The sequence below is a fragment of the Miniopterus natalensis genome, chromosome 8 (assembly GCF_054644295.1).
Source record: "Miniopterus natalensis isolate mMinNat1 chromosome 8, mMinNat1.hap1, whole genome shotgun sequence".
Classification (NCBI taxonomy): Eukaryota; Metazoa; Chordata; class Mammalia; order Chiroptera; family Miniopteridae; genus Miniopterus; species Miniopterus natalensis.
In genome coordinates this window covers 48,842,501-48,868,825 of record NC_142088.1, presented here as the reverse complement: position 1 = coordinate 48,868,825, position 26,325 = coordinate 48,842,501, and the positions used below count along the sequence as shown (strand labels likewise).

At 33.2% G+C, this 26,325-nt stretch overlaps 1 protein-coding gene across 5 annotated transcripts in view; it reads left to right on the top strand.

Moving 5' to 3' along the window:
- The first annotated feature begins 4,276 nt into the window (after positions 1-4,276).
- Positions 4,277-26,325, top strand: part of TANK (TRAF family member associated NFKB activator) — a 42,219-nt gene continuing 20,170 nt past the window's right edge. The window contains exons 1-4 of one of the 5 annotated variants that reach the window (XM_016196359.2): positions 4,338-4,419; positions 5,121-5,224; positions 15,853-15,961; positions 16,910-17,028. In XM_016196359.2, the coding sequence (XP_016051845.2) occupies positions 5,189-5,224; positions 15,853-15,961; positions 16,910-17,028 (264 nt within the window). In that variant the 5' untranslated portion in view covers positions 4,338-4,419; positions 5,121-5,188. Of the gene's footprint in view, positions 4,420-5,120; positions 5,225-10,788; positions 11,212-15,849; positions 15,962-16,909; positions 17,029-26,325 lie in introns of those variants that run through there. The other 4 variants (XM_016196299.2, XM_016196215.2, XM_016196142.2 and 1 more) reach the window with 4 other exon arrangements.

Genomic DNA, 26,325 nt, shown 5'->3' with positions numbered 1-26,325 from the left:
CTTGTGCAGGCTGCCTCACCTACCCTAAGACAGTTTCATTGTTGAGCCAAGGGATCAGTGAAAGAGGAAACAACCTATTGCCCAGGGATTGTCTTAATACTTCCTCCTGGGTGGCACATGCTGGACCTGGGAAGCAGAACAGGAACTTACTGCCCCCCCCCCCCCATTTTCCTTCTGGCAGGAACCATCCAGGGGAAAAAAGGAAGTCCTGATGGAGGTGAGTGGGTGGACCCTGGCTTCTGGAGAATTGGGGGAGGGGGGCACTTTACATTCTCTCCACCCATCTACCTTATGAGGCATCAGTGACTTAATTTTTTTAGTGTGTGTTGAAAGGAAACCAGCAAACTAGACTCAGAAATAGAGAAATTACTGTGGAAGTCTTTCCTAAATATATTTAAAAGAGTGAAACCGTAACTAGAAGAGTTTCCAAGACAGAGTTTGCTCTAGCTTGGACTTTCTGGGCTTGGGGAGTAAGAATGGCCATAAAATTTGGGTTTGAGCATGTTTACTATAAATAAAGCCATTTCCCTGGAGCCTAGCAGGTTTTGGAAAAGACATGCCAAAATGTAATTGAAATGTGACTGCCTCTTAAATTGTGAAATTAATTTTACACTTAACAAATGCTTTAAAAAATAGAAGAACAAGTGTCTTTAAAGTTCAGGGTGTTAATATTTGAAATCTGTCCAATTTAATTAGCTGGGTCCCAGAGACTATTTCCCTTTTCCCTGGTCAGTGTCACTCATCTAACACCCAGTTCTCTTGGTTGTGAGATAGAAATTAAATGCATCATTTATTTAGTTGTATTGACCTGAATCATATCTCCCCAGCATGCATTCTTATTTCAGTAAATAGGATGCATCCATGTGGAATTTACTCAGTAACTCAGTGACATTTGTGTGATCTAATTCAAGGACCTGAATTGAAGGCTCCACATGATTTACTTACATATGATGCAGCTATTTTTAATTCTACATTTACATTTTAAAAAACAAGAATGCACCTTCTTGATGGAACAGACATGAATTTTAAGACACACACACTCAAGAACTATAGAACAAAGAAGTTTCTTAGAAATCGATTCTAAACATCTTTTTTATATTGGAGAGAAAAAACTTGGTTACAAAAAGGTTTTGTTGCCCTGAACTAAGGTCAGGGGTCAGATAGTAATAGAACAAAACAAGAAACTAGATGAGTTCCCAATTCAAGGCTTTTGTTTGTCCCAGATTTAAAAATATGGTGAAACCTCGACCGGTGTGGCTCAGTTGGTTGAGTGTCATCCAGTGCACCAAAAGGTCACCATTCAATTCCTGGTAAGGGCATATACCTAGGTTGTGAGTTTGATCCTGGTCCAGATGCGGGTGGGTACTGTGTATGGGGGGCAACCGACCAATGTTTCTCTCTCTCCCTCTCCCTTCCTCTCTATCTAAAATCAATAAAAAATACAGTAAAAAATATTTTATATACATATATATGTGTGATTTATATTGACAATTTGTAATGATATGTGCAGCTTTTTCAGACAGTGATATATAACTTAAAACCTCTTGTTTCTACATTAGCTTATTATAATATATTATCCTCCCTGTAGCTACCTACCCATATATTTCTTTTCCTGCTTATATACTTAGTTTTAATCACCTGTGTAAGCTGCCTTAAGTCCCATTCTGATTGATTTAGTATATAAAGTAGTCAGAGTGATACTTGTATTTATGCTAATTTTACTGATGTTTGCATAGTGTCTATGGCATGTCAGAAATCCTGGCAATATTCATTATTCTAACAGTATTTCATCTTCTTCATCTATCAGAGGTAGCAATAGAAACAAACTTCCTGAATGAAATGTTTAAAAAGATTACCATTTTTTATTTCTTCAGAAAGTAATTACACTGTGATCTCCATAATAAAAGCCTTGAAATTGTATTTATTAAACCTGAAAATTGACTTAGGAATGTATTTAGTATATTAAAATGAAAGACTGGTTGATAGAATTGGAATATTACTACCTAGGTATTTAAAAGAGCATTATGATTAACACTCATCCATTTTTGACAATGGCACCAAGGCCATTCAGTAGAAAAGGAATACTTTTTTAACAAATGGTACCAGGACAGTTGAATGGCTACATATAAAAGAAGGAATGTGAACCCCTACCTCACACCATGTACAAATCAACTCAATATGGATCAAAGATCTAAAGCTAAAATTATAAAATTCTTAAAAGGAAACAGGTGATAGTCTGTGTGACCTTGAATTAGGCAATGGTTTCTTAGATATGATAGGAAAAGCACAAGTAACAAAAGAAAAAAATAAATTGAACGTCATCAAAATTTAAAACTGTGTGTGTCAAAGAATACTATCAAGAAAATGAAAAGATAATCTAAAGAGTGGGAGAAAGTATTTACAAATTATATATATACATATATAACATACATAATACTATGTCATGCATATATATATATATATATGAGATACATCTCTAGTTTCCAGAATATATAAAGAACTCTTACAACTCAATATTAGAAAGACAACCCAATTAAAAAGTGGGCAAAGGACTTCACTAGACTTTTCTCTGAAGAAGGTATGCAAACGACCAATGGAAAAATGCTTAACATCTTTAGGGAAATGTGAATCAAAACTATGGTGAGGTACCACTTGACACCCAGCAGGCTGCATATAATTTTTAAATGGACAATTAATGTTGGTGAAGATGTGAAGAAATTGGAAATCTTGTACATTGCTATTAGAAATATAAAATGATACAGCTTCTTTGGAAACAGTTTGGGTGGTTCCTTGAAAAGTTAAACAGAATTACCATCTGACCCAGCAATTCTGCACCTTGGTATATATCCAGGAAAATCGGAAACATGTTCACACAAACGTGTGCACAAATAGTGGCTTTATTCAAAGTAACCAAAAAGTGGAAACAACCGAAATGTTTATTAATTGAAGAACAGATAAATAAAGTGTGTATATCTGCAGTAGAATATTATTCAGGCATAAAAAGCAATGAGGAACTATTACATGCTACAGCATGGATAAACCTTGGAAATTGTATGCTATGTGAAAAAAAGCCAAACACAAAAGTCATATATTGTATGATTCCACTTATACAAAATGTCCAAAATAGTCAAATCTACACCATTAGAAAGCGTATCTCAGTTGTTTCCAGGAGGAGAGAGGGGAATTGAAACTAACTGCTAATAGGTACAGGGTTTCTTTATGTGGGGACAAAATGTTCTGGAATCATAATGGTGATGGTTGCACAGCATAGTGAATATACTAAAAAACAAAGAAGCATATACTTTTAAATGGTGAATTTTATGTTATATTAGTTATATCTTAATGTAAAATACTTTAAAAAATTTTAAAGCATTATATACGCAAAGATAAAATGAAAGACCTTATGAAAGATTAGAAACTGGAAGGTTGCCAGTGATAAAAAGCTAAATAATTTGATACTACCAAAACCTCCTCTTGCTTTCAGAAGGTTAAGAGAAAGGTCTTGTGATGTGGTTTTTACAGCTGGACAGGAGGAATTAGTCGTCAGGATGGCTCTCTGCTCAGAGCCATGGAATGTAGTTAGAGATGTTATGCAAATTGAGATGATAAAACCAAATTACCTCCACTGAGTAAATCACCTGTAGTTGAGAAACAGCAGGGAGGTTGGAAAACGAGTAGGGAGTGGGGGTAGTACTTGAAGGAACATGATTTTTCTTTTTAAATATACAATCCAACAGCAGCTCTCCCTAGATTTTGTGCTAAAATAAGAGCATTTTCACACATCTTAATTGCTCTGCGATAACAACAGTGTGAACTCCATCCACAAACATTTATTATGTATTTAATTTTGCTCTAATTTCAGTGTAGCGAGAATTCACCTTGTAAGTGGGAGTAACTGTCCGTTTAGTAAAAAGAATCTCTTCCCACATTGCTAATCCTGATGTGCATTTCTATAAAGCATTAATACCAAAATGGCCTTTTAGTGTTTCTCCACTTTTAGGTTGCACTTTACTATTTTCAAAGTAGCATCTTTATGAACTGGAACCCCACTTGCTCCTTTAACATTAATAAAGAATATTAAAAAATTGTAGAAGTTAATGTTTCACAGTACTTACTAGGATTTTACATGAGACTTTTATGCCTTTATAAACCTTTATAGTACTTGATGCTATAATGTTCATGATAAACCATATAGAACTGTCTTTAAGATGCATTTTAAAAATGAGATTTACATACTTTAATAGCTATAAATTGTTTTGATTGTTTTCCAGACCTGTCACTTACTCCATCCTTTACAGTGATGCTACAGGACAGAGAGGAATGGATAAAAACATTGGTGAACAACTCAATAAAGCTTACGAAGCCTTCCGACAGGCATGCATGGATAGAGATTCTGCAGTAAAAGAGCTGCAGCAAAAGGTATGTGGTTTTGGTTCTTAAAGTTATTTATCCTGGTAAATGGAATTTGAGAGTCTTTTGCTACTGAAAAATATACTGTTAGAAACTGCCTTGAGGAACTATAATTACTGAAACATGGGGATATATGGATGAATATAATCTGAGATTTGTATGTGACCTGTGGGAAGAGTTCATTTTAAGGTGATTGTATTTTTTAAAAATGACAGATATTCTTCATAAAATATTTTTTTTATTTTTTAATAACAGTTGATACTCAGTATTTGATATTAGTTTCATAGTTTTTACGTAAAATGACAAACTGAAAGAAGTATCACTGTCATAGCTAATTTTGTGTTTTGGGTTTTTTTACTTTGTTATTTGGTAGCAGGAAGGCAATACAAATTTTAAAATGTCCTAGAACTAAGTTATTAATTTATAATAGCCTTCATATCTAACTACAGAAAAATAGACTATTTCAGTGAAATCTTTAATGACTTACCAGAATTTTCAGCTTTGTAAAATTACCACTATACACAGTGTACTATAAGGTAATCCTATAGCTCCAAAAAGAACAATAGCAGTACAGGAAAAGAAGCTGTAAAGGTATATTAGGGCCCTGTCATGATTAATATGACTAAGTAGTTTGTACTATATTCTTATTCAGTCAAAACTTACTGAAGGATTAATACATGCTTTAGAAAAGTCTTTATATATTTATACAGATGACTGTGGGATAGAAGATAGATAGGATAGAGGACAATGTGGAATTCAGCTCAACAAACATATATCAATGCTAAGCAGTGTTCTAAGAGCCAGGAATTTAAAAGTAAGTGGCAACCATCAAGTTGAACTTTATGTACTTTTAAAATAAATTATACATTAATATCTATTAATATGTATATGTTAAATATATATATATTTTTATGTTATACTTCTGTTTTTAAAAGAAAACAAATGGCATTCATTTCAAGCAATCAAAATAAGGAGTTAAATTAAGTATTAGGGATGAATGAATTGGGGAAGAGAGCTAAGATTTATTTAGGAGATAGAGTGGAAAGCAGGTGACACCTGAATGCAGGCCACTTCTGAGAGTCACAGCATGGATTCTAGAATGATATTCAGTTATCTGGAATAGAAGACTGGGTTAATGGTGGTACTGATGACTGAAATCAAGAATGGAGAAGAAGGCACAAATTTGGGGAGAGAGAAATAAGATGTGTAATTAGGTTTTAGTTATTAGGTTTAGTTACCTATGGGGCATACAGGTGGAAATGTCCAATGGGTGGTTGCAAATATGGATCTAGAAGCCTGTATGGAGTTCTGAATTGGATACTATAGATACAGATTATAGAACAACTGATTTTATTATAGCCTTGAATGTGGATAACATTTCTGAGTTAGAGTGTACAGGGTGAAAAAATAGTTGAAGGAGAAAAGGGTAAGAGGAAGGAAATAAGGCCAACTCCTTTGGTCAGGAATAGGTTAAGGAATTTACTATGAACAAGAGGAGAAACATCTGTTCCTCTGAGAACTGGAGGGAACAAAAGGAAAACATAGCTGCAAATAAAGATAAGTTTGCAGCCTGGCCAGGCGTGGCTCAGCAGTTGAGCATCGACCTAGGATCCAGGAGATCGAGGTTTGATTCCCAGTCAGGACACATGCCCAGGTTGTGGGCTCGATCCCCAGTGTGAAGCGTGCAGGAGGCAGCCAGTCAATGAGTCTCTCATCATTGATGTTTCTCTCTCTCTCCCTCTCCCTTCCTCTCTCTGAAATCAATAAACATATATTTTTTTTTAAAAAAAAAAAAAGATAAGTTTGCAGATAGGAGGTGGTAGTTACCAGAAGTTGAAGGGTTATCATTTATCACTTATATGTAAAATTGAAAAAAGTCAAACTTATAAAAAACAACAACAGTTAAATGGTATTAACCAGGGGGTCAGGTTGGGGAAGAATAAGACTTATGGTGTTTAAGGTTACAAACGTAGTAAATAAGGGTACAAACAAGTAGTAAATAAGACATAGAGACCTAGTGAACAGTATAATGAATGTAGACAGTAATATTGTGCTATAATAAGGTAATGTGATAAATAACACTACAGTGGTAATGATATTACAATATATACATGTATCAAAGTAACATGATATACACCTTAAACTTACACAATGTTACACATCAGATTTATTCAGTAAATTCATCTGAGCCTTCAGTGAGTCATAATTTCACTGATAGTCTTGGCTCAATGTTGATGAAAAGGCAGTATCTATGAAGCACAGAAAAGGGAAGTGCAATAAAACAAGGTATGCCTGTAATATAATGAAATAAGAGTTCTGACATTGGGTTTTATACTTTATTTTTAACTTTTTCTAAAACATGTGTGTGAGAATACATTTATACTTCCTTTTGACATATCTTGAGATTTTATTTTATGGAACATTTATTGTTTTCAAACTTACAGAATCAGAAGTACCAAATGTAAATCACTAATTTCTCCTCATGTATCTACTCCCAGAAATGACATTGAACTTTGAAATAAAACAATCTAGTTATTTCTCATTTATAATTTTAGTAATAAGATTATATATACAAGTCTCAAACTTCTAGTATGGAGATAAGAACAAAGGCTCTCAGGTTAGACCTAAGTTTTTAAATACCATTTTAAGTACTTCCAAGATTTTCAGCCTGGATGAATGGAAGATTGATGATGCAGCCACAGAAATAGAGAATGCTGATTTGGTAAAGGAAATTATTATTTGGATATTTTGAGTTCAAATGTCAGAAGATTAGTCAGGGGAAGATAATCAGGCATTTGAAATGTGGATCTTTGGAATAAGGTATCAGTTGCAAATACAGATTTGGAACTTGTCTTTGTAGAGATGATATTTGAAGTGATAGGAAAAAGAGGTATCAAGGAGAAAGAGAATGGAGCAAGAGAAGAAGAGAAGAAACAGGACAACCTTGGAAAAGTTGCATACCAACAAATTAAATAACCTTGATCCAAGTGGACAGATTCCTAGAAACACTCAACCTACCAAGACTAAATCATGAAATATAGAAAACCTAAGTGATTGAAACAGTAATCAAAAAGTTCCCCACAAAGAAAACCCAGGACCCAGAGGTTTCACTGATGAATTCTATCAAACATTCAAATAAGAATGAACACCAATTCTTTTCACATTCTTCCCAAAAAATTGATTAGGATAGAATTCTTTCTAACTCATTCTATGAGGCCAGTGTTATCCCAACACCAAAGCCAGACAAAAACACTATAAGAAAAACTACAGACTCATATCCCTTACAGATAGTGATGTAAAAATCCTTCACAAAATACTAGCAAACCTAATTCAGCAGCATATTACAAGCATTACACACCTTGACCAAATCAGATTTGTCCTGAAATGCAAGGATGAGTAACATACAAAATCAGTCACTGTAATACCACTTTATGATTGGATAAACAAAATTCTATATATACATACAATGTAATATTAGTCAGCCTTTAATAGGAAGGAAATCTGACACATGGTACAACACAGATGAACCTTGAAGATACTATGTTAAGTGAAATAAGACTGTCACAAAAAATGATTCTACTTTTATGAGATACCTAGAGTAGTCAGATTCATGGAGACAGAAAGTAGGGTGATTTCTAGAGGCTGGGGGAGGGGAATGGAGAGTTAATGCTTAACAGGTACAGAATTTCATTTGGGGAAGATAAAAAAATTCTGGGGATGGATGGTGGTGATGGCTGCACAATAACGTGAATTTACTTAATGCTGCAGAACTGTACACTTAAAACTGGCTAAAACAGCAAAATTTATATATTTTATCATAACTTTTTAAAAAATCTGTTACAAAACAAATTATAATTGGTGTAGCCTAGATTTTCTTACTAGCTGTTTTATTGCTGTCCATCTGTCATTCATCAGTTTGAACAAACTCACCAGTCTTTTACCACTTAGCAGTTCATACTCCAAGCCAGCTCTTGTCACAGTGTTTCTTCTAGTTCACTGCAGTTTAAGACTCCGAAGCTCCTCTTTGAGAAGTCAGTGTGCTACATCCATTCAAGAACATTCTGTCAAGCAGATGCATTTGAGTATTTCAAATTAATAAGGGCGACAAAGACAAATAAGGCAGGTAAGTGATTGTAAAATATTATTGGCCAAAATTACAAAAGCAGCATATGCTTATTGAAAAAAATGCAAATAATTCAAGATACACAGAATATAAAGTGATGGTCCTCTTTCTCACTCCCCAGGGGCAACCACTGTTAGTAACTTGATATATATCTTTCCAGAATATGTGCATCATATTTTATCAGAAATGGAATCATGCTAATCTGAAAATGGTTCTAAAATTTTTTAATGTTTTTCTCTTTATTATCCTCACTAAAATTTATTGAGGCCTATGTTTGTCAAAGTGTTTTACAGTCATCTAATTTAATCATTTTACAAATCTGATAAGGAAGTATTATTTTCATTTTTCAGATGAGGAAAATGAAGTGCAGAGAGGTGAAATAACTTGCCCACAAACACATAACTAATAAGTAGTAAAGCTAGTAGAACTGGGATTTGAAAAAATCTGCTTGACCACAGATTTCATTTCTATAACTTTTTCTGTAACTACTTTTTCTAAAATCGATAGTCTTTCAAGTTCATACATATTGAGCTACCTCATTTCATTTCATAACTGACCGTATCTCTTGTACTACCTCTTTCTTTAAATACTGTTTTCTTTAACATTCTAGACACCATGTTTGATTTTTCTCATACCCTCTTGAGCCCCACTTCCTCAGTCTCCTTTGTTAGGTTTCACTACCTGCAGGTCACTAAATATTAGTTTTTCAAGGCCTTCTTTGATTCTTACTTTATAGTCTTGTATGAGCTATCTCATCTTTTCCTGTGGCTTCAGATACCTTTGAGAGTGACTGCTAAATTTATCTCCTTACTCCAGACCTGCCTTCTGAGATCTAGACCCATATATCTAATTTCCACTTGGAAGGCGCATTAAATTGATGTCAGACCTGAACTTATATACCCATTATTTTTTCTGACTTGTACTATTTTAAGGGAGTGATGAGTTTTATAAGCTGCCTTTTATTTATCCTAAATTACCGCACTTAAGTTTCAAAGGATGATCCGTCATACTACTACTGGTGTCATACTATTGATCATCAAGTTTATTTTATGTTCCCTGGCACCCAAGTAGTGTTTTTCTCTTTTCTATACCAAATTTTCTATTGTAATGCCTAGGCAGTCCTGCCACTGTGCCTTTAAATTGTTTGTTCTCTTAGAACCTCCTAAGTGTCTAGTAAAATGTTACAGACTTTACATTTACATGTGAATCGTCTTAGCCCTATAAAGTCAGCATTGTTAGCCCATTTTCAAATGAAGAAACTAATACTTAATAAAGTTAGTCTTTCAGCCTAAGTAACAGAATCTATACTGAAACTAGGTTTATCTGACTCTAAATTCAATATTCATTATAATAACCTAGCTAAATTGTAGCCCATTTCAGGTTTTCAAACTGTTTTCTTCTCATTGCTATGAATCTAATATAGTCTCCTCTTTTCTTGGATAAATTCTTACTTTGTGATCTATACCTCTTACTAAAAAGGGTAGAATATAAAGTTTGCTGTTAATATTTCATTCATTCTACAAACAATTTCGGATGTATCATAATAAATGCTTGGGATTAAAAAATAAATAAAATATAAAGCATGCACTTAAAGGGTTCACAGTCTAATATTGCTTATTCTGCTTCTTGCTTTGTGTAAGCATTTGTATGTATCCACACTAAGAAGTCTTCTGACTTACAAAATAGAGGGGTGTTTAAATCACAGAATAAGAGAAGATGCTATTACATAGGGCAGTGATAGAGTTGGCTTGGCCTCTGAATAGGTTATTGTATGGGATAAGCTGTTGTTACCAAGAGATCAAGAAATATTATGGCTAAATAAGATAAAAGTTTATTTCTCGCTCATATAACAGTCCAGAGGTGAGTAGCCAGGGCTGGTAAGGCAGCTCAAGAATCCTTAAAATATGGTTCTCATCTCTGGAATCACAATGGCTGCTCTAGTTGGTGGGGGGAGAGAGTGACAGAGAGAGGCCAAGATGGTCCAGAATTTGTACAGGTCACTTCTGTTCACACGCTGTTAGTCAAAACTTAGTTACATGGTCACACCTCATAGTGGGGAAGACTGGTAAATATATTCCCTAGCTGGATGACCAACCATATGCCCAACTAATAGTTTATATTACTTTAAAAAAAAGAATGAGAATGTATATGGAGGAATAATTAGTAGTTTTTGCCACATCTTATGGCTGACTAAGCTAAAGTTGCCTGGAGCATTTCAAATATCCTCAGATGAGAATTTTAAAAAAGAGTAAGGTACATATACATATACACAGAAGTTCTGAAAGGGCACATACCAAAGGGTCAATAGTAGTTACCTCTGAGGAGGTAAATTAAAGGAAGAGACTCACTTTTTACTTTGTACATATCTGGGTTGTTGTGGTGGTGGTTATGGTAGACATTTTGTTGTTTGCATTTTTTTCAACAAACATGCTTCTTTTGTAATTATTAACAGACATTAATTATTCCTTAATGGTTTTTGAGCCCTTTTTTTAGGCTTTAGAAACTTTCTTTGTAAACATTGAACAACCAGAGTTTTTTGTTGTTTTTGCTTGACAGAATGTTTTTGATCCAAAGGAGATATCACTCTGATTTCTCAAAAAGAAACTTCTGAGTCATAGGTTATAGTGAACTAGAAGAAAGACTGAAAAAACTGGCTTAGAGCATGGGGTGGTTGCATGGTAAGTCTGGTGACAAATTGCCTGTGTTCAGTGGTAATAAGAGCTTTAGTTAATCAATGTATGCACTACAGGCTATAGTAATAGGTATTATGTAGATAGCTTGCTCAGTATTAAAGGAAAAGAATTAATGTTTGCAAGGAGCTTATTATGTGTCATATATTTTATACACCCACCCTCCTTCAATCCTTCAGGTAAGTATTATTTCCATTTCAAAGAGAAAGAAACCAAGGCTCAAAGAGACTAAGTAAGTTGATCAGGACCAATACACAAGATTATAAAATAAAAATGGTTTGTCTTAGTTTATCATTTGACATGCTGTGAAATTGGTGGCAACACTGTCACCTAATAGTAGATAATCAGAGTGATAATCTGACTTGTCAAATGTAGCTCTAGCCTAAATAAATCTTGGTACTGGGAGGGTGAGGGATAGCAGGACTTCTGCCTACTTGTAAGAGAATAGAGAATGGTTGAAGAATGAGTAAACCAGGATCCTGAGTTGCTAATCCTGTACAATTTCTTTTTTTTTTAACTTAAAATTGAAGTTGATGTTTAGTTTACCAAAGTGTCAAGATAAGACAATTGGTTTGTGTCTAAAGTGCTATGTATTGGGATAATTAATATTTAATTATCTTCCTTCATGAACAGTGGAGCTCCCTATGGAGAGCATTAGTGGTGGCCAAGCAAATCCTTCATTAAAGATTTTGTTCTCTTTGTTAATCTTGGTACAGTTTGAAAGGTTTTTAAATCAAGACTAATTTTTAAATCCATTCAACATTTATTAAATTCCTGTTTTGTTGTACTTGGAGGAAAACAATGGTATTTTTCAGAATACTGAGATAAATTCTTGAGGATGAGGAGATAATGTTTAAGAAGAGATAATGTTTGATCTGTTTAGAGTATTATAGATGCCTTAAGGACACTAGAATTTTTTTTTCATCTAGGAAATATTTTGCTTTGGAAAATATGAGAAATGATAATTTTCAGTGTCAGCAATAGGAAAAAATTTAATTTATAGAATTCTTTTCACATTTGTGAAACTCATGACAACTTGAGCAGCTGTATGTCCAAATTATGGAGAATATGCTCCTATAGTTTTGAAGATAGATTCAGATTTTGCCTGGATAAAGGGACATTTCTAAGATAAGCTTTTAATTGATTTATGGTAGTCGAGAGTATGTATGGACAACCATTTTTAATAAATTTAAGATGTGTACTATATTTGATCACCATTGTTTTAAGTTTTCCTTTTGAACACAAAGACTACAAAGTGCATTATAGCACAACTACCTAAGTACCTGTTTTGCCTCTTTAGAGGCTGGTAGACCACTTGTTTTCCTAGTCTAGAATTGGAAAGAGTGTCAAATACACAGAAGCCAGAGTCATCTCGGCCAGATGGTGTTTGATACAGATGGATGGTTAGTTGTCATGCAGATCTCTTAGTTGGTAACTTGTTGCTGCCATCTGACTCAAAGAATCATTCACACACACTGGCTGTCAAAAGCATCTTCTCTTCTGTCTGTTTTAGCTGTCATGTCTGTGCTCTGTACAGAAGTGTTGACAAGACATTGCTGTTGTACATTTTCAATGCGGTTGTTAGTGATTTTTTTGTTTTATGGGGTCTTTGGTAGTGCCAGAATGCACTTGCTTTGTAATCGTTTTTTTTAAAAGTACTGTAACTGCAATAATTATCTGACCGTTTAAAAGGACTTTTCATGTTATAAGTTTATGCAGATCCGTTCAGTGAGCAGAAGCATTTAATTTAAAAAAACACTTTGTTTCCAAACATAGCAAATAAACTGAATTCTACTGGTTATTTCCCAATTTGATGTAATATTCTCTGGACTTTCCCTCTCATAGCCTTGTGACCAGTTTTTTTTACTATTATCTGAATACTATTTATTTTCTCTTCTCAAATTAGTACCTTTTTTTCTGATGGTATAAGCTTCCCCTTTAAAAAAAAAAATCTTCGGACATTGCCTGTTGTTTGCATCCATATTCTCAGATTTAACTTCCTTTGTCTTATTCACCTACTGACCTTATCTCCATTTTCCCTGTTTCTGTACAGAAATATAAGCAAAGCCTTTTCTCCATTCCTTCAGGTCACTTCTGAAGGCACATCTATTTCTCTGATACCTCTTTAACTAAAGTAGTATATTTGTTCAAGTAATGTTTACTGAGCATCTCAATGTGTGCCAGGCACTCTACTATACTGCGGAGATACCAGCACTAAATAGTCTTTGCCCTTGAGGAGATAATAATTTAAAGGGAAATTAAATATATAGACAATAGACTAGAATACTATAATTCCTATAAGTGTAAGTTTGTGGAAAGAGCAGTGAGAGAGCTTGAACCGTTGCTATTCTGTTTCCCCTGCTATTCTACATAGTATTAGTTTTTAAATTATTACAGAATTTGCTTGAGTTTATAAAGTACTTTATTAAACTGTTTAAGAAATAGTTTAGCCGTAGCCAGTTTTGCTCAGTGGTTAGAGTGTGGGCCTGTAGACTGAAGGATCCCAGGTTTGATTCCGGTCAAGGGCATGTACTTCGGTTGGAGGCTCGACCCCTGGCCCGGGTGCGGGAGGCAGCAGTTAATGTGTCTCTCAGCCATCGATGTCTCGAAAAAATATCCTCTGATGAGGATAAAAAAGTAAAAAATAATTTTTTTAAAAAAAGAAATAGTTCAAAACTTTAGTTTGAAGTAGTTATTGATCTGTTGATTTCTCTAAGCTAATGAATACATTTTTAGCGTTATTCATGTATTATAGTATGTTATGTGCAGATGTGCTAAACTGTGTTTTTAAGCCAGAGACTAGAAGATGAAAATTACCTGACAGAGGCTTTCTGAGTTGGTTCAAAAGGAAAATACAAGTTAATTGGTTTTTCATTAAGATGAAGGGTCGGGAAATATACACACACACACACACACACACAGTAGTCAGAGAATGGACTGAGGCTTAAATAACTTCCACATTTATTTTGGGCCTGTCTCTAACTTGCTAAGTTTTTGTGCTGGTTACTTAATGTCTGGATAGTAGAATGTACATACCTATCAAGATATAGTGAAAGTATGGGTAATCATTGGTCAATGTTTGTGATGAGCTTTCAGTTCTTGGAGAAAGCTCTAAATACACAGAAATAGAGAAGACAAGCAGCAATTTGTTCACCAATTCTTCAGCCCTAGTGTCTGTGCATAGCCCAGGTAAATTTAAGGTATTACAGAATTTGCTATAGATGTTTGAATCTTTTAGTCAACCTACCCACTCTTTCTAGGGGCTTGAACATAAATTTATGTAGGAATAAGATGTCATGTCCTGGGAAGCCGTCTTAGACTGGACTTTTATATCTATGGTTCAGTTCAGATACTTGTAGTCCTAGGACATATGGTCCAGATGGACTCACAAGATTTATTCTTCTATTTATAATGAAATTTACTTGAATTTTTTTAACTTGGATTCTTTATTTCCTTAATTTTTTTTTCAATAAGCATGTACTAAATACCCCTTATGTGTAAGTTACCTTGCAGAGCTCTATGGGAATATCAAGTTATATAAGACTACACTCAGGCAGCATGCACATCACTTGGGCTATTTATTAGCTCTGTCAGTTACCATGTTTGAAATATATTATAAAATTTTACCTTGGGAAAATGTAGTTTTTTGCTTCATTTTCTTAAACTAGTTCATTTTGGGAATCTAGGAATAGCTGTGTAATTTTTAAAGAACTTTAGGCTTCTTGGTCTCCGAAAACAGTAGAGCTTTACTGATTTTTAACTTTGACGAAGAAATCAATTCAAAATCAAATATTTAGTATCTACTGAAGGGCATTATGAGATTATTAGGACCCCATCTCACATTTCAAGGAATTTACAATTTAGTCATTTACTTATTGGTTCCTTTGGTGAAAGAAATTGGTAAAGAATCCTCTGTTGTTTTTTGGTAATATATTTTTAAGGCTTTGTACTAATTTGGTAATGGTAATGCCACATTTTCAAATTTCCTTGAATGTTTACAGTATCTGCATTCCCTAATGCAAACTGTGTCTTCTTTCATTGCTTATTTCTCAGAGCCATTAAAATAAAATAGCAAAATGGATGGATTAAAAATATAAGGGAAATTGTGGTATTTAAGATATCCACTAAAAACTAACCGTGTTCTTTTGACTTCTTAAAACTTTAAGAAAGAAAGTTTATGATCAATTGAATTTTATAATTTGTACATGTCCCTTTAGTTTTCGTAATGTCTTAGCTATACCCACTTACTTTTTATTTTGTCCTCTAAGAATAAATTTAAAAGTGTGATTATTTAAAAGACATACAATCTTACCTTTTTTAAATTAGTGGGTATTTTTATAGAAAACTTTAACATCATTTTATTATTCATGACTTTTTTGTTAACATTAAGTACTTTAAGATGATTTTCTAAAATTTTACAGTGTTTAAAATGGTTTTTTTAATCACAGATGTTTGTAATGATTATAAATAATTGCTGAAGCCAGTTTTTAGCTCATAAGGAAATGTTCAATACCTGGGAAATAGCAATATAGGCAACTCATATCTATATGTAATATATAATTATTGAGACAGTAAATGTATATACATATCTGTCAGTAAATATCAGGCTAACTGGTTTTATGTCAGCAGACTGAAAACTATGAGCAGAGAATACGTGAGCAACAGGAACAGCTGTCACTTCAGCAAACTATTATTGACAAGTTAAAATCACAGTTACTTCTTGTGAATTCCAGTCGAGGTATGTTCATTCTAATTTTTTTATGTATTTCTTGAACCACTTCTAGAAAAATGTGGAAGTCAAGTGTTTTTATTTTATTCCTCCATTGTTTCTCTGATTTATATATTATGTTTATTTAAGAATTGTACACTTTCAGTGTATGGGAAAATAGACATTCACATATTCTATATGGTAGAACTCTTAAGTTGATAAATCTTCCTAGAAGACAATTTGCCAATAAGTAGCAAAAGCTTTTTAAAATGTCTATGCCTTTTAAAACAAAATTTTAAGTTCTAAGAATATATCATAAGAAAGTATATGTTCAAGTACACAAAGTTATGTATGCAAGGATGCTCATCATAGCATTTCTAGTAATGAAGAACTAGAAATAAAGAAATGTCCAACAGTTAAATTTCAGTCATCCATATAATGAACAGCTTTGTAGCGAAGAAAAGTGATGATAATAGCTTCATTTATTAACATGACATATATTCATGATATATAGCAAAATGAGCAGAACAGGATATAAAAATAAATATTTTATTTTATTTATGCAAATAAAAGATTCTTATGTGAATTTATATATATATATGAAAAACTAGTAAAATAGAAACCAAAATATTAATAGGAATAACTCACAGATGATAAAAATTATGGGTAGCTTTTATTTTTATTTTTTGGCATGTCTGCATTTTCTAATTTTCCTATAATAAGCATGGAGTAGTTATGCAAGTAAGTATCTTAAACAAGAAATGCATCCCCGAAAATACAACTTATATAAATTCTACATATTTTATACACCATTAATTTGGGTAGAATAAGGGTTTTGTATTAAGAATTTTTAAAACTCATAGTTTAAAATCTCTACTCTTTAAAATTAGTGGTTTGGGTTTGTATTCTGTTTACATTTTCAGGTAGTACCAAAACCAAGGATTTCCTACTTATGTCGAAGAGGTTTTTGTTTTACAGATAACAGTCTTGGCTGTATCCCCCTGCTTGAAGACAGTGAAGCAAGGAAGAATCATTTGACTCTTGATGAGCCACATGATAAAGTCAAGTCAGGAATACCAGGAGAGAAAGAATCAAAGGTAGGCTGCGCTGCCGCTTATTCCCTAAAAACATAAGAAATGAGAAGTCAGGTTCCACAGCTTTCCTGAATTATTTAGTCAGTATTCTGTCGTGCCTCAGGTGGGCAGGAATGGGAGAATATGGACAATATTATTTTCAACCCTAACATAGCTTCTGCAAAAAGCAACATTCAACTGCTGATACATAACATAGCGTCCTCATTTTATTTTCCTGAAGTGGATTCACCACTGGAATTCTAAACAGAAGTTCTGTATATACAAATAAATGATTTACATGTTCCTAAATAGAAGAACCATTTCCAAGTAAAAAAAGGCTTAGATTTCATATTTTCTGGTATTCTCATTTCAGGCATTTAGCAAAGAAAAAGATTTTACAGAGAAATAAAAAATTAAGCTAAGGTAGATAGTAAGACACTGATGATTCTGGATTAGAAAATAGCATTCTAGTTTTTTCATCAATTACCTGTGCTTAAAAAAAAAAAAAAAAAAAGCCCACCTAATCAATTTAAGTGAAAGTCTTTATTGCAGCAATATAGAAAGGAGTATTTCATATCTGCAAGGATACAGGTATAAGTATGTTCATGCTGTGTTGGTCAGAAACAACCTAAACATCTATCAATAGCAGAATGGTACATCTTTACAATAAAACACATTAGAAAGAATAAAATAAACTAATTTATATAGTAATAGTCCTAGATTTCAAAAGAAATGTTGAATAAAAATGGAAATTACAAAATGACAAAATGAGAATAATTTATGTAAATTTTTAAACATATAAAACATATGACATTGTTTATAAAAACATATATATGTAGTAAAAGTATAAAAACATGGATAGGGAAGGTACACATCTTTAGAAAAATGACCACCTCTACAGTTTGTGAGAGAAAAGAGTGTGACTCTGGGAAGACAGTAAGGGGGAGCTTTAGTTGTAGCTATAACTTTTTTAAAGAAAAGATCTGAAGCAAAAAAGTTAAAATTTTAGCACTTAAGTCAGGGTAGTGGATCTATAGATGTATATTAGTCTCCATGTTTTCCAAAATCATTGAAATTTTATGTTTAAAAAGGAATTTTTTAAATAAGATGAGTTGGGTATTAGTGGGATGAAACAACTTTTGAATAAAGTAAGATCTCCTAACAAATGAGGTCACTTAATATTCACAATATCAATTAAGTCAAGAATGCTGTATTTATTTATTTCCTTCTAAAGGATATAGGAGATTTTACCTTTGTGTATCAGGATTATTCTGTGACTGATCCCAGAACTACGACCATCTTAACTTGTTTTTATTTAACATCAGTCTGAGAAATCTGATTTTAACAATTTTCTATAAATAAAAATTTTAGAATGAGAAGTTCTCTATAGTATTTCCCAGTTCATATTTTTAATTCAGAATCATTATTTCTTTATTTGAATTATTCAGCTCTCTTTACCTTCACTTCATTTTCCATTTATCTAAAAATGCTGAAAAAAACACACACAAGAAACCATGGCACTAGCATATATTTAGGTTTATTTTGCAAGAGATAAATTTCAGAAACAATGATTCTGACTTTTAGAATAAAATTTTATGATTGGGTTTGTTATAGTACATTATACATCAATGAACTGTAAATGCTAACATAAATTTAGTGCTTAAGTAAACAATATTTACAGTCCCTTTTCCTGTTTCAAAGACTTCTAAATTTCATTAACCATTAATTTTTAATCAAATTTCTTATATTTATTCCAGTTATAACATTTCTTTGAAGATAATAAAGTATCTCCAATTTAGAACTTATAGAAGGTATTTTTTAAAAACAGCAATCTTGGTTAGAACAGAAGAGGTGATGTAAAAGACTCAAATATGTTAATAATTTAGTTTATTTTAAATTTGGATAATTTGTCATTATTTATGAAAGTTTTAGATTTTAGTTTTCAGTCAATAAATGTTCAAAGGGAACCTTCTTCAGAATTTTTAAAATTACATTTGTTTTAACTTTGTAGGATGTCTTTATCTATAAAATATATATTTGGATACGTAGGCTGGAATTTCTGTAAATAATAGAAATCATGTCAGAAATAGCTTATTTCCAAAGAATTACTGATGTTACATCAATGGTAACTTTATTTATGGACAGACAATAAGAGGAAAAATCATAGAGCTCCAAGTAAGAAATAAATCTAAATTTAGTGAGTTCTCTTAATTTGTTTACTAATAGGGGATTTATGTGACAGCCACATATTTAATACTTTGAATAGTTTATCTACCCAATCTTGTACTGTAACCATTTAGTAAAAATAAAAATCAACTGTCTTGTATTTTAGCTTTCTCATCTTCCTTTATGTATCTAGAGCCAAAGTACTAATGAACACTAGATATATAAGGGATTAAAAGAGAAGAGGAAATATATCTAAAAGAATGGATAAGTTGGATTTATTGAATATTTGAGAGCTGACTGTTTATTCATTGTAAAAATTAGTTCTAATTTAGAAAAATACCAATCAAGCAGTTGAAATTAAAATATTTTTTATTGGCTTATGTTGATTTGTACTTATTGAGTTATAATTAAATTTACTTTTAGTTAATAAAGTGAAATCCTTTTCTAAAGACCTTTGAATAATTTGAATATATTAGGGTTTTTCCAAAATGAAAAAAATTCCATATTGGTTGGTTTCAGTTTGTAAAAGTGTGCATTTTTATTTTTATTTTTTTTTAATTTACCTTTACTGTTGAAAGTATTACAGATTTCCCCCTTTTTTCCCCCCATTGATCCCCTCTACCCCGCAACCACCCCACCCCCACACTTTCCTCATACTTTTTATACAAGACAAGAACTGGAAGGCAGTATGCAGAAATGGCTAGGATAATGATACAATTCGTTTTTCTATTTTCAGTATACTTTTTTATTATTAGTCTTCTCAAAGATGAATTGATTTCTAGAAATCCCATTCCCAATCATTTGGCCTACCCTCTGTAATGAGTTAGTTAATAGAAATGCTTTGAACTAGTAACAGAAGGAAGCTACTACTAACCACCCACAGTCCTTTCCTCCACCTGTTTGGTGGGTGGTTTGAAGATTTGTTTACTTTAGACTATTTTGTTTAGGATTTGGTTAGAATATTTGAGAGGGGAAAGACCCATGGACATTATGGCAAATGGCAACTATTACCACCTTGGAAAATGAGACAGAGAACAGGAAAGAGGGATATGTTGAGGGGAAAGAGGCCCTTTTAGAAAATTTTATTTTAAAGCACAAAATTTATAGTTCACTTTCTTTTTATGCTAATCCTATACAAACAGCATGCAAGAGTCCTTTGACTCCTAAAAGGGTATAAAGTCAAGACAATAGAACCTATATCATTGGATGCTTGTAGTTTAGAGACATTAGAGAAGTACTCAGTTTAATGAAAAACCTTTCACCTCTTGAACACCTTGGTAGCTTGCACAGTCTTTCGTGATGATATATGATTTTGGAAAAGGGCACATTGTATTAGGTATCATATCATACCATATGTTATAGAAAGTATCCCAGATTTACCTCAAAACTTAACAGCTTAAAACAACAAATATTTATTATTTTAGTTTCTGTGGGTCAGAAATTTGGGAGTGACTTAGCTGGGCAGTTCTGATTCAGGATCTCATATGATTAAAGTCAGGATGTGGCCAAAGACTTTAGTTATCTCTGGTCGGAGGATCTACTTCCAGGGTGGCTCACTGTCATGACTGTTGTCAGGAGTCCTCGCCACATGGATTTCTGTTCACTACCTGGCAGCTGACTTCCTCAAAGTAAAAAAGTAAGAGATCCAAAAGAGAGAGAACAGAGAAGAAACCACAGCGTTTTCTATGATCTAGTCTCTAAAATCACATACCTTCCCTTCCACTTTATTCTGTTCATTAGATGTAAGTCATTAAGAGCTCCAGAGGCAAGAAAGTAAGTTCCTCCCCTTGAAAGGAAGAATAGATGTATTTTAAAAGCATCAGAGGGATTGTAAACTGTGGTACAGCAGAGTGTACCAAAGATCAAAGGTGTGTTAGGGACTAGTTGTTTTTTTTTAATCCTCACCTGAGGATATGTTTCTATTGATTTTTTTTTAAAGAGAGAGAGAAACATTGATGTGAGAGAGAATCATCGATTGGTTGCCTCCTGTATGCACTCAGACCAGGGATCAAACCCACAACCTAATTACTTGCCCTGACTGGGAATTGAACCAGCAACCTTTTGGTGTACGGTATGACGCTCCAACCATCTGAGCCATGCCGGGGGCGGAGTGGGAGGGGGACTAGTATTTAATTCACCATGTGATAAATACTAATGAAAGGTAAAGGAAGTTGGCAGGATTTAATTATGAATTCAACTTCCTGAGTCCTGTCATTATTAATCTCAGGAAAGGAATATCATAGCTTATCAGCTTAACAATTTCAAAAATTCTAATATGAATATAGACTTTCCAGAGGAGAATAGCTGAGCAGTGCTTTAGAGAACCAAGAAACTGTTGCATGTTATTATTAATTCTTTTTTATAACCAGTTTTAAAAATTAAAAATATTTGTATGTAGAAAATCAGATAACACTAAAATGTACACACTTATTCCTGACAAAGACTATTATGTTTGTAGGATACCATTGTCAGACGTACTAACGTACGTCATAACAGTTATTATTTAAATAATAAATTTTGTATTTTAATGCAAATATAAATTGGCAGTTTAATTTACTTTTTCAAAACTAGGATTGTAACATACTGGGTCATTTGTATGGTCTTAGAAATAAGATATTTTTGTAATACTGTTTCTGGGAATCACTTCATTTGCCAAACTAAATACTAGACAAAACTGTTCGCTTTCATCTTTCTATCCCACTTTTTGTTTTTGTGGCAGTTGTACTAAAGTCTAGAGTGTTTTAATGCAATAAGATATGTAGAGAGCAATAATATAGAATACATAAAAGAATTTGTTGATATTGGTAAATTTTCTTTATTCATTTATTCAATAACTGAAGTGTTGTGTACCTGACACTGCCAGCCAGTAGAAGGAAAAAGAGATATTGTCCCTGTCCTCTGGCTTAAAAATCTTGATTTAATAACTAAGGCAGAGATTATTGAACATTGTAAAGTTTTTTTCAGATTCTAGGATCCAAGATGGGAAGTAAATATAGTATGAATTTATTTGAACTTATAACTATTAAATATTATTTGTTCATGTGTCCAAAAAGTTGATTTTATGTTTCATTTTTGATATTCTGTATATATTTCTAATTTATTCTTTATACATATCCTTTTTCATCTGAGTTATATGCTTTAATCAAAACTTTAAAAATACAAAGAATGCAATTGTTACTTTAAGTTACCAGTTAGACGGATGGCAAATTTCTAATGTGGCTATCATTGCGATTAGATCAGCAAGTGTGTGATAGCTTTGAGGAGAGGGAAAGATTTTGTAGGTTTAGAACAGCAAACAGTGAAGGTAGCTGTGGAGCTGCTTTCAGTGCTAACCAGCATAAGGAAATGCACTGTGCCTGGGAATTGCAAGGAATATAGATGCTCTAACGTTTGAAGAAAGCTAATGTCTAAAAATTCACCTGCCAGTCACTTAGATAAGAAGTATTTATTGAACTCCTTCTTTTTGCCTACTCTTGTTAATCAATGATAGGAATACAAAAAAGAAGTAAGAGGAGATCCATCCCCTTTAAGGAGCCACAGTCTGGTTAGAGAAACAAAGATTTGGAGACCTAAAGCAGTTAATAAGACAATGTGAAGTCCTAATTATGTGACAAAATGAAATCCTAATTATAACTTTATGGTACAGATAAAACATATAGGACCTTATTTTTAAAATTAAAATTCCCAGTGAGCTGAAGATAGTCTTGAGCAGGGGCTCAACATTTAGTTCAAGTAGGGAAAAGAAAACAAATCATTACTTTCCTTTATCTTGGTAATGTATGCATAGGCATATAAATTTAAATTGTCCACAAGATTTTAATAGAAAAATGATTTCTAGACAAGAACCAAAATTATTCCAGGCCACTTTGGGGAACATTGTATACACTGACAGCTAAAACAGAGTGTTTTGAAAGAACAGTTTCATTTACTGGAACCTTTTTTTGTGACATAATCATGGCTTCAGCGGAGAGAGTCCTGCAGTGAGAGGCATTTATCCCTGATGTGTTACTCCAGTTGTTAATGTATGACAGTTTCAGCAGGCAGTGTATGAACTTGAACCCTGTTCTGCTTTCTGGCCTCTGTGGCTTATGAAATACAAGCGTCACAAGTCTAGGTTTTCAATGGCATTCCTATCCTTGAGCTCATATCTCATATGCTCTGGACTTCAGGTGCAGCTTTCATTCAGTGATCTGAATTTTAGGCCCCCATAGCTTTTCTTAACACTCTAGATACTTTCTCTATTGCAAGTCTCTTAAACTATATTTATACATAGTTTGCTATATATTATCCAGGTACCTGGTTTTATATACATTGTAAAAGTTTTAAAATAGAGGTATATGATAAATATGTTTTTCGTCATTTGAACAAAAGTTAGAAATTAGACCATTAGTCAAGATATGTAATGACCAAGTGATTTCTGTGGGAAAGTTAGATCTGGTCTACGTCCTTTAAACATGGTACATTTTCTAAGAGAAGAACTTGAGATAAATTTGACTGTTTATGTGCATTATTCAACTTTGTAAAAAAATGTCTCTGTATTCCTTTAATGTGTGAGTCTTTCTTTTCATCATCTTTTATACAGTAGAAATGGTGATTGTGCCCACTCTACTGTGGCACATGTTAACCTAGGCTGGGGCTTACAGAAAGTTGGAGAAAACGTGCCTGTGTGTGTGTGTGTGTGTGTGTGTGTGTGTGTGTGTGTGTGTGTGTGACTTTGTTTCGTTTCTAGAGACTGGATTAAATATACCTTCTAATAGAAGAGTAATTAGAGGGAAAAATAATTGTCTTCAACTGTTCATTCATTAAAGTTCAAAGTTTTTTCCTAAGTTTCATAATAAATATATCACAGTAAGAAAGAAAATACTTATATCCAAAGCATTTTAATATTTACAGTGAAGTGTATTTTGCAGAAATTTTGTTTCTAAATATTAATTATTAATTCATCCTAACCTTTTTCTGTTCTGGGTCTCTGTTTTTTAATTCAGTACATCATTTTAGGGTTTTTGACGGGGGGGGATGAGAAGTATATCACTTTTAAAGTCTCTGCCTGGTTTCTAAGCAAATTTGAGTATCTCTAGTATGGCTTTTCTCCCCTTAATTCCCCCAGTTATCCCCTTTCTCACATTTCCCATTTTTCTTTTTTCCACTGTGTTCCAGAGCCCACAAAACAGAACTTGCGTATTTTATTCAGCCCCAATTTCTCTTGACCAAGGCATGACAGGCTATTCTCTCAACCCCAGTAGGTTAGGACTAGCCCCCAAAACAGTCTAGTTTCTCTTATTTATTAACATGTCATAATCTGTCTTCCTAAAAGTTCTCAAAATTTGAAGATACTTGTTTTTCATTTTTTCGAAATGCTTCTTCTATATGATCTGTTGCAATATTTTGTTGGGGTTTTTTTGGTGTGTTTTTTTGTCATTGTTAAATTATATGAAGAAAATCCAACCTCACACAGGTACGTAGTTGGGAAAGGGAAGAGTATTTTAGTAACCTTTTTAGAAATTGTGGATATCCTTCTCCAAAACTCAATAAATAGTAGTTTCTTAAGTGTTAGCAGTATAAAAGCCAAAACTAATGAATTTTACTGCTACATTAAAAAACATTGGCTTATCTTTTACTTTTAGTGTATCTTTTACCTATACATGATTTTGTAGCATCATGAATTTAGTCATTTGGAAAATACTGGTTCACTGAACTAGGCAAATCTTCCAGATATTGACTTATTCTATGATATATTTTTAAATCACATTTACCATTATCACTGATCTTATCACAAAAGTTTTTTAAGTATTGGACAATGGCCAAGCTTACTATAACGGGTATAAGTTTTCCATAATTTTAATCTTCACATGAAAACTTAAAGTTTTTCATGGACAACAAATTTTGTCAGTTTTTTTTTTTTTTTAGTCAGAAGCTAATAACTTCATTTGCTTTTCAGAGAATGTCTGCATAACCATAGCTTGCCCATTAGTCATTCTTTCAAGTAAAAATGGCATTCCATTAAAAAAAATGACTAGTTCATCTTGTAACTCAAACGGTTACACTCGCTGCTTTTCTGCAAGACAACCTTTATACTTCAGTATGAAACAGGCCCTTTGTGTATATTTCCCATTTTGTTACACACAGTAGTAAAAAGATGTTAACTTGTGAGTAAAATTCAGTAAATCTTTACAGCCTCATCCAGGACATTCTTAGGTGAAACTGGCTTTTTTTTAATGGGAGTATGGTACTGAAGAATACAGTGACTACAGTTAGGTGCCATGGCCGGTCATACTCAGGCACCAGCAATTTTACTCGTCATCACTTTTGCATCATCAGTGTAAATGCTACCACAGTAAAAAAAATAAAAAGACAAATAACATCTAATAATATTGCAACAGTAGTTAACCCCATGGATTTCAGGGTCTGGATTTTATTTTATCCACTGACAAGCTAATAAGTTAGCCAGTTACTGCTTCGTGAATGCTGGAAGAAGACACAAGAATCCTGGGTCAGAGAAAAAAGTCTTTATTATTCATAGCATAGCAACCTGCAGGAGCATTATATTTGCATTGGTCTCGCCTTCGAGGGTGACATGGTAGACTCAGAAGCTGGGACATTAAAGGAGTGGGACATTGAGCTTGGGAAACTCATCATTTTATAGCAAGCAGTAAAGCAGCCCATTTGTTGTCCAAGAGGGAGACATACCTCATTCTTCAAGTTTTCCCTTTACAAATGTGAACCTGAGAAATGTCCCAGGCCTTGTATTCTTGGCATGCACCACAAAAATGTGCAGGGACACTCAGGGTCCATGCAGATTCTCTCTCCCAACAGTGGGTCTCTTGAAAGGAACCCAGGACCCCTAGACCATATTTTGAGAACCACCAGTTTCCTGTTAGAAAAATCGTGCTGTCCTTTTCTCACTAAATTATTCGCTTATCATCTATTAAAAAATAAAAATTTAAAAAATCATGCTCTAAGAATACCCTAGCATTTCCTCAGGAACTCTTCTTTATGCATGGAGGTCATATTGCTTGCTCATCAGTCCTTTTCACATTTATTGGATAAATAATTGCTTTACATCTCCATACTTTAAATCATGATACCTATAAATTATTCCTGGTTACTTAGCTATACCCACTACATTAAATCTAGAGAAAACTGAATTTTGACTCT